The sequence below is a fragment of the Neoarius graeffei genome, chromosome 25 (genome assembly GCF_027579695.1).
Source record: "Neoarius graeffei isolate fNeoGra1 chromosome 25, fNeoGra1.pri, whole genome shotgun sequence".
In the NCBI taxonomy this organism is placed as follows: Eukaryota; Metazoa; Chordata; class Actinopteri; order Siluriformes; family Ariidae; genus Neoarius; species Neoarius graeffei.
Window position 1 is genome coordinate 46,619,671 of NC_083593.1, and position 9,920 is coordinate 46,629,590.

General features: G+C 39.0%; 1 protein-coding gene across 1 annotated transcript in view; it reads right to left on the bottom strand.

Moving 5' to 3' along the window:
- The window catches only part of bmp1b (bone morphogenetic protein 1b), an 80,776-nt gene extending 72,168 nt beyond the window's left edge, over positions 1-8,608 (bottom strand). The window contains exon 1 of the mRNA XM_060908594.1: positions 8,485-8,608. Within this exon, the coding sequence (XP_060764577.1) occupies positions 8,485-8,608 (124 nt within the window). The remainder of the gene's footprint in view (positions 1-8,484) is intronic.
- Positions 8,609-9,920: the final 1,312 nt, after the last annotated feature.

Sequence of the window (9,920 nt, forward strand, 5' to 3'; positions counted from 1 at the left end):
ATCAAATTGAAATGTCACTCTGTGTCACTTTGAAATAAATTTATAATAAGATGTTTCCTGTCTTTTATGGGTAACATTTGTAAGGCTACTGAGCATGGAGTTCATTTAAATGCATCAAACTTGTCCTAGCACAAGAAGGCATGTGGCAAAATCTTGAATTTTCATTTGTGACTGTAAATGCACCAGAATTAGTCACTGACCAGTTTTCATCTAGTCCCTGGTAGGTTAATACATACCGTAAAATGTAATAATAAAGTCACAAACTCAAGGTCCATTGGGCTATCAAAAGTCAAATAATGACAATAGTGCAATTGTGACGAGGGTGGGCAAAGTTGGGGGCCCAAAATTTCTGGCGGCGCCCTTGTACTTGAGTATTATTATTTTTGGAAACTTATGACTTTAACTTCACTACATTTGAAAGGCAAATATCGTACTTTTTCTTCTACTACATTTCTATCAAGGTCTTCGTTACTATGCAGCATCTTTGGAAGTGGATGTTTTTTCTTTTCTTTTCTAAAACTCGACTGATTTTTTTGCAGGTGACACTGAGAGCCAATCAGTAATCACTAGGGTCACGTCACATCCATAGACTGGATAAAATCAAGTTCAATGATTTCTCAGCAGCGTTATTTGAACACGATCAGTTGATGGCAGAATGGAAGGAGGCAGTTCTTCTGAGGAATGCACACGCACCCATGGCCTATGAACCCATGTTTCAGTTTTCTGAAAGGAATAAAGAGTCGTTTTGTTTTAAACGTTTGCTTTGTTTGCCTAAAACAAACCACATCACAGCCTACAAAAACTCGCCGTCCAACCTGCGGAAGCATATTGAGGTCTGTAAACATTTTATTCCAAGAGAAAGCTTGTAGTGAAATTGTCTATGCTTTTAGAGCTAGCGATAACGTTGCAATAGCTATGCAGTCTGGTTAGCCAAATGACTTTCTATGGATTTGCCCGTCAAGTTGCCGTAGCCTTGTCCACGGCTAACGTTTACACGTAGCTAGTTAACTTGGACACTGTTAGTTAGCATGTAAAAACTGAGTTATGCAAACATAAATAACTAACTTATCTGAAGTCCTTTCAGAAATATATGTTTTAGCATAATCTTGCCAAATAAACAAAATATAGAAATCTTTCTTTTCTAGTAGCTAGTATGATTTTGAGTTTGAAAAGAGTTTGTTAGCATGTCAGATGGCACTTCACTGACTAGCTAGCTTAACGTTAAACCACAATGATGGACAGCATGCGTTCATTTTATGAATTCACAAAATAATCCAGTAGGTCGCTTCAGAGGCATTAGGTATTATAAGCGTTGTGACAATAATACAACAATGTGTTGGCAGAAAATGTACTTTTAATACTTAAGTATTTTTAAAAGCAAGTAATTCAGTACTTTAACTTAAGTAAAAAAATTGACTGGAGAACTTTCACTCGTATCGGAGTAACATTTGACCAGTGGGATCTGTACTTTGACTTAAGTAATGAAGTTGGGTACTTTGTCCACCTCTGGGCATGGGGTTGTTTCAGTGCTCTTGGCAAACGTAACTTACACTCCTGTGATGGCAGCATTAATGCAGAAAAGTACATTGAAATTTTGAAGAAACATATGCTGCCTTCAGGACGACATCTTTTCCAGGGAGATTTCAACAAGACAATGCAAAACCACATTCTGCACACATTACAGTGACATGGCTGTGGAAGAAGAGGGTGCGTCCCGTCTGTCCCCAACGGAGAATGCGTGGAGAATTTTGAAAGGAAAAATATTACAATGATGACCTCATACTGTTGCACACCTTAAGACCTGTTTGCAGGAAGAATGGGACAAAATAACACCTGAAAAATTTCATCACTTGGGGTCTTCAGTCCCAAATGTGTTGCAAGAATCAAAATTGAAACTCCTGAAGTAAAACATAAAAGAATGTGCTGTTGTATTGTTTTGGGCGTAATACCGGTCAAATATTATTTCCAAATTATTGTTTTCAGTTTTAATTTCAACATACCGTCACAACTTTTTTCTGATTTGGGGTTGTAGACGTGGTGTCTTCATAAACAACTCAGTTTGGATAAAAGTATATCCTGAGGGAATAATAAATTTATCAACATTGTGTTTTGCTTTTATATATATATATATATATATATATATATATATATATATATATATATATATATACACACACACACTACCGTTCAAAAGTTTGGGGTCACCCAGACAATTTTGTGTTTTCCATGAAAAGTCACACTTTTATTTCCCACCATAAGTTGTAAAATGAATAGAAAATATAGTCAAGACATTTTTCTGGCCATTTTGAGCATTTAATCGACCCCACAAATGTGATGCTCCAGAAACTCAATCTGCTCAAAGGAAGGTCCGTTTTATAGCTTCTCTAAAGAGCTCAACTGTTTTCAGCTGTGCTAACATGATTGTACAAGGGTTTTCTAATCGTCCATTAGCCTTCTGAGGCAATGAGCAAACACATTGTACCATTAGAACACTGGAGTGAGAGTTGCTGGAAATGGGCCTCTATACACCTATGGAGATATTGCACCAAAAACCAGACATTTGCAGCTAGAATAGTCATTTACCACATTAGCAATGTATAGAGTGGATTTCTGATTAGTTAAAAGTGATCTTCACTGAAAAGAACAGTGCTTTTCTTTCAAAAATAAGGACATTTCAAAGTGACCCCAAACTTTTGAACGGTAGTGTGTATATATATTTCTGTACTGTATTTATTTTGTTACTATGGAAACAACGAAGCGATAAATGAAGCAACGTATTTGATTTGTTTCCAGGATGATTTCATGTGAACGGCTCACTGTTTGGTATTTGCATGTTTGCATGGTGTGATGCAATGTTGATATTGTTCAATATTTTATTATCTTTCTAGCCCAAGGCCAAAGAGTTCAGGACATCATTCAATCTGACAAGACGGCTTGTTAGTAAAAACAGATGTTGACTATGCTGTGTGTGTAAACACCATACACACTCCCTGAAGATGAGCTTTAATGGAGATGATTATATTGCTCATTTGTGATGAAGAGAAAACTAATTTTGTGAGACAAAATGAAAACGACCTGTAAAATTGGCTGCCGTTCTCTGTTCAGGCATCTATTCAGTAATAACACGGTGTGGGCAAAATCATTTTCTCACACACAGATGCAGACGTGTGTTTTTCCTGTAAATGGAGGTTCGTGATTGTTCAGTGGATTAACGTGGCTTAACGCAGCATGGTATTCGATGCGTGAATAAAGGCCTCTGTGTGTGTGCACGCATGCTATTCACAAATAAAACCAAGTTTTGTTTAAACTCTTGTCCAAGCTGCATGCGAGTTCTTGAAACTGATTGATCAGAAGGTGTTGATTAATTTTCTATAACAGCAGCTCTGACTGTAGGTAAATCACGGGTTTGTATTAATGTGCTAACTCCAATACCGTATTGTTTCTATAGATCATTCACAGGGACTCCTGCAGTGCATCTCTACATAATACAAGACTAATAACGAACAGATTTAAAAAGTAGAAAAAAAATGTATAAGTGTTGATACTGAGATGTTTTCTATTGATGTTTAATATTTAATATAATTTTATTAGTTTTTCCTCCCTAGGAAAGTCTTCAGGACAGAGGACTTTGCACTTTCTAGTTTCCCAGTAACATAATAAGCTGCATTTTTTTTTCTTAATAACTTCAAGGGGGAAATAAAAGAGCAGCTGGTGATGGAATGACATTTATAGCTGCTATAATGAACAATGAAGGATAAAGCAGCTAGAGATAATGAGATGAGATGAGATAATGAACACTATAGCAGGAACTAACTTGTTTCAGGACCTTCAACAATATTAAAGGAACAGTCCACCGTACTTCCATAATGAAATATGCTCTTATCTGAATTGAGACGAGCTGCTCCGTACCTCTCCAAGCTTTGCGCGACCTCCCAGTCAGTCAGACGCGCTGTCACTCCTATTAGCAATGTAGCTAGGCTCAGTATGGCCAATGGTATTTTTTGGGGCTGTAGTTAGATGCGACCAAACTCTTCCGCGTTTTTCCTGTTTACATAGGTTTATATGACCAGTGACATGAAACAAGTTCAGTTACACAAATTGAAACGTAGCGATTTTCTATGCTATGGAAAATCCGCACTATAATGACAGGCGTACTAACACCTTCTGCGCGCTTCGGCAGCGCATTGATACGGAGCTCAGATATCAATGCGCTGCCGAAGCGCGCAGAAGGTACGCCTGTCATTATAGTGCGGACTTTCCATAGCATAGAAAATCGCTACGTTTCAATTTGTGTAACTGAACTTGTTTCATATCACTGGTCATATAAACCTATGTAAACAGGAAAAACGCGGAAGAGTTTGGTCGCATCTAACTACAGCCCCAAAAAATACCATTGGCCATACTGAGCCTAGCTACATTGCTAACAGGAGTGACAGCGCGTCTGACTGCGTCTGACTGACTGGGAGGTCGCGCAAAGCTCGGAGAGGTACGGAGCAGCTCGTCTCAATTCAGATAAGAGCATATTTCATTATGGAAGTACGGTGGACTGTTCCTTTAAAGGTGACTATAAATGTTTAAGTCTGAAGAAAAAAAAGGATGAGGTATACTTTAATTTAGAAAATGTAATTTCTGGCAAATTGCTATATATAAAGAGGAGTAAGTGGAATAAAACACTTCAAAATAAGTGTAGTGTAATTAGTACACAATTTTTCCAGAGGAATAGGATGTGTCAGACAGAAATCATTCACTGTGTGTGTGTGTGTGTGTGTGTGTGTGTGTGTGTGTGTGTGTGTGTACACACAAAAAGTGACAGTGTAAATGAGAGAGAACTCTCAGCAATATCAACATTTCTCTCCAATTATAAGCTTTCTGGGAATAGAGCATTTGAAGCCCAAGGAAGACTGGAGGACTGTCAGGAAAATATGACTGGCAGTGGGAAAGACTGCAGCTAGGGGTGGGGGTGGGGTGTGGGGGTACTTACCTTTCCCACAGGCCTAGTTTCTTCATAATATATAATATTATAAAGAAACAATATTATTATCATCATATTGCTTATCCTCTATGTATTACGCTACTCTCCCCAATGGATAATGAGCATGCAATATTGTTATAATATTGCACGTTGTCAAGACAGCACGACGTCACACGTCAGAGCTTATGCAAAGATCCAGTGGCAAAACTTTTCTGCTGCGTCTGCGCACAATCATTTCTTTGTCAGCCGGGAAAGAGAGAAGACGAGGCTAATCCAGTGCTCGGTTTAAGCAGTAAATAAAGAAACTAAAGATGCACTGGACACCCAAAAGGCTACCAAAACTTCATTATATATTCTTCACGCATACTTACAAGAGAAAAACACACCAAGGGACATTGAAAAAACTGGAAAAGAGACACGTCAGACATGCTAGCGAATGGCTCTGACAGTTTGTAAACAAACTTGGCAGTGAGGTTTGCTTCTTTAAAAGCAGAAGATTTTGAGAGAATTTTGGCCGCCAGGTTGCTCCGTTGTGTGTAGTTGTCTATGTTGATTTTAAAAGTAACTAAGTAAATTACACAGGGAAAATAATACGAATAGTAATACTAAGCAGAAGACGATGACTATTTGGCTTGACTGTGCTAGCAGTGGCCTGCGCTAAAATTACACCAGCTAGAAGGTAACTGGACTGCCGCACTAACAGCACCGAGTCGCAGGTAAGCTAGCATCGGCCTTTGCTAACGCTACTGCTATGCCGGCTGGAAGCTAACTGGACTGCTGCACTAACAGCACCGAGTCGCAGGTAAGCTAGCATCGGCCTTCGCTAATGCTACAGCTACACCGGCTGGAAGGTAACTGGACTGCCACTCTAACAGCACTGAGTCACAGGTAAGCTTTTGAGAATGCTGAAATGAATAGTGTCCATGTATTATAATAATAATAATAATAATAATAATAATATTGGCTGGCTTTTTTTGTGGTATATCAAATATATTCCATTCAGCTACTCGTCTTTGACTCGTTCAGTATCATACTAGCTGAATGGAATATATCTGATATACAGTGGTGATTGAAAGTTTGTGAACCCTTTAGAATTTTCTATATATTTCTGCATAAATATGACCTAAAACATCATCAGATTTTCACACAAGTCCTAAAAGTAGATAAAGAGAACCTAGTTAAACAAATGAGACAAAAATATTATACTTGGTCATTTATTTATTGAGGAAAATGATCCAATATTACATATCTGTGAGTGGCAAAAGTATGTGAACCTTTGCTTTCAGTATCTGGTGTGACCCCCTTGTGCAGCAATAACTGCAACTAAATGTTTCCAGTAACTGTTGATCAGTCCTGCACACCGGCTTGGAGGAATTTTAGCCCATTCCTCCGTACAGAACAGCTTCAGCTCTGGGATGTTGGTGGGTTTCCTCACATGAACTGCTCGCTTCAGGTCCTTCCACAACATTTCCATTGGATTAAGGTTAGGACTTTGACTTGGCCATTCCAAAACATTAACTTTATTCTTCTTTAACCATTCTTTGGTAGAATGACTTGTGTGCTTAGGGTCGTTGTCTTGCTGCATGACCCACCTTCTCTTGAGATTCAGTTCATGGACAGATGTCCTGACATTTTCCTTTAGAATTCACTGGTATAATTCAGAATTCATTGTTCCATCAATGATGGCAAGCCGTCCTGGCCCAGATGCAGCAAAACAGGCCCAAACCATGATACTACCACCACCATGTTTCACAGATGGAATAAGGTTCTTATGCTGGAATGCAGTGTTTTCCTTTCTCCAAACATAACGCTTCTCATTTAAACCAAAAACCTCTATTTTGGTCTTTATTATTATTTTTTTATTTAGCTTCGCCTCAGAAATAATAATACAAACAAAAAACAAATTAAGGTTTAAAAACTAAAGTATAAAAACTATTACAAAAGAGTGAGGCAGGATAACCACAACAGTCCTAGACCAATTACTGTGGGCCCGACTATGAAAATAAAAAAATGAAATTAAAATAATTTACTAGCCAAGAATGAGTTGATATAAATATACAAACCAAACATAATTTAAAATTAAGCTATATACTAAACAATTAGGCATGATAGCCACAATAGTCAGTAGGCCAATTACTGTGGGCCCGACCATGCAAATAAAGTAACTGAAAACTAGGCTATTTGAATATTAATATGGACAATAAATATATACTAACTTAAAAGCAGCATGATAGTTCTCCTATCATGCTGCTTTTAAGTTAGTATATATTTATTGTCTCATCCATCCACAAAACATTTTTCCAATAGCCTTCTGGCTTGTCCACATGCTCTTTAGCAAACTGCAGACGAGCAGCAATGTTCTTTTTGGAGAGCAGTGGCTTTCTCCTTGCAACCCTGCCATGCACACCATTGTTGTTCAGTGTTCTCCTGATGGTGGACTCATGAACATTAACATTAGCCAATGTGAGAGAGGCCTTCAGTTGCTTAGAAGTTACCCTGGGGTCCTTTGTGACCTCGCCGACTATTACATGCCTTGCTCTTGGAGAGATCTTTGTTGGTCGACCACTCCTGGGGAGGGTAACGATGGTCTTGAAATTCCTCCATTTGTACACAATCTGTCTGACTGTGGATCGTTGGAGTCCAAACTCTTTAGAGATGGTTTTGTAACCTTTTCCAGTCTGATGAGCCTCAACAACGCTTTTTCTGAGGTCCTCAGAAATCTCCTTTGTTCGTGCCATGATACACTTCCACAAACGTGTTGTGAAGATCAGACTTTGATAGATCCCTGTTCTTTAAATAAAACAGGGTGCCCATTCACACCTGATTGTCATCCCATTGATTGAAAACAGCTGACTCTAATTTCACCTTCAAATTAACTGCTAATCCTAGAGGTTCACATACTTTTGCCACTCACAGATATGTAATATTGGATGATCATTTTCCTCAATAAATAAATGACCAAGTATAATTTTTTTGTCTCATTTGTTTAACTGGGTTCTCTTTATCTACTTTTAGGACTTGTGTGAAAATCTGATGTTGTTTTAGGTCATATTTACTGTATGCAGAAATCTAGAAAATTCTAAAGGGTTTACAAACTTTCAAGCGTCACTGTACCACAAAAAAGCCAGCCAATATTATTTAAATGTGCAATGTTATTTTATGCATGGGTACTTGTATTTGACTGGATATGTTTTAGGATTTTCTTTTGCCTGAACCAATAGTTATCAATAAACAAAAATGTTAAAGGCTATTACTGTTTTGAAGATAAAGAGTTGGGGGCAAAACTGGTGCTATTATATAATGACGCTCTGTCTAAACACTTGAATTGCATGTTTTTTCATCCATTATGGCATCTGTTTAAGTAATATACACACACACACTTAAGTCCTACTCTTGAGACCAATTTCAGAGTAATATAAATTAGTAGCAATCCCAAGAGAGACACCTCAACTGTGTCGAAGTAGAAACACGATTTGAAAAACATGCATGATGAATATTTATGATGTATTTACCTGCCTTGCATGGATCCCTGTAGTTGACTGCATCTGTTTCAGGATGATATTTAACTTCCAAATTGAAGCCGATGGCCAGCAATAAACAAGAAGGCAGGAGCAAAAACGTCCACTGGGACTTCATGATGAGTTTTGACCACATATGCAAAGTAATGGATTAGAACACAAGCTTAGCTCTCTTCTGGGTCTTTATTCTGGACCAGTGAGTCGCTAAAAGACAGCCGGGCAGCAAGCCATACTCAGAGATTGCAAGCTTTCCACTCACACACACTCTCACACACACACACACACACACACACAGCACCTCATTTCATTAACATGTTGTGTACCGCACATGACTCATCAGTTGAATGATAGTTCCCACAAAACGGTGTGGTTTGTCCATCTCTTAAACATTAATTTAACCTGTATGATTAACCATCACTTGGTTTTACTCTTTCATTAACCAATGATCATTTTCTTTTTGAAAATTTTTTTTTAATTCATGGGTAATATTTGACATCTTTAGTGCAATATATTCTGAAATAAAATATTTTGTATTTTATAAATAAGGCAAGAAATTACAGGTAGAAATTGGAACTTCGGTCCAGGCTTGTAGCACTCGAGTCCGACTCCTGCCCTAATTTTAAGAACTCGTGACTCAACTTGTACTTGAGCACTGATGACTCGGACTTGGACTCGTGCATTAACTGCATTCGGACTTGTAAATTGGAGACGAGGACTTGGATTTTTTCTTTATTTTTTGTAACGTGCCATAATAATTTGGCAAAAGATAATTATCTACATTAATTTTTATACTAATTTCGTGCAAGAGTGTTACACCTGCACCCCTTGGCATGTGCATCAAATAGACTCTCGGATGCGCTCCGGACAGTGCACACGCCAAGTAGACTCTCGGGCGCGCTCCAGACAGCGCACACACCAAATAGACTCTCGGGCGCGCTCCAGACAGCGCACACGCCAAGTAGACTCTCGGGCAGAGCCGGTTCAGACCTCCATGGGGCCCTAGGCAAAATTCTGCTAAGGGGCCCTCTTAACTGAACCCCAAAATGTTCAACAGTCGCACCTGACACCCAGTGCTTCCACTCATCCCCCCCTTTAAACATATTGCACTAGTGTCGCCACCTGTTGGTCTAACTCCAAATAAATACAGACCAAATCATCTCATCTCATTATCTGTAGCCGCTTTGTCCTGTTCTACAGGGTCACAGGCAAGTTGGAGCCTATCCCAGCTGACTACGGGCGAAAGGCGGGGTACACCCTGGACAAGTCGCCAGGTCATCACAGGGCCGACACATAGACACAGACAACCATTCACACTCACATTCACACCTACGGTCAATTTAGAGTCACCAGTTAACCTAACCTGCATGTCTTTGGACTGTGGGGGAAACCAGAGCACCCAGAGGAAACCCACGCGGACACGGGGAGAACAT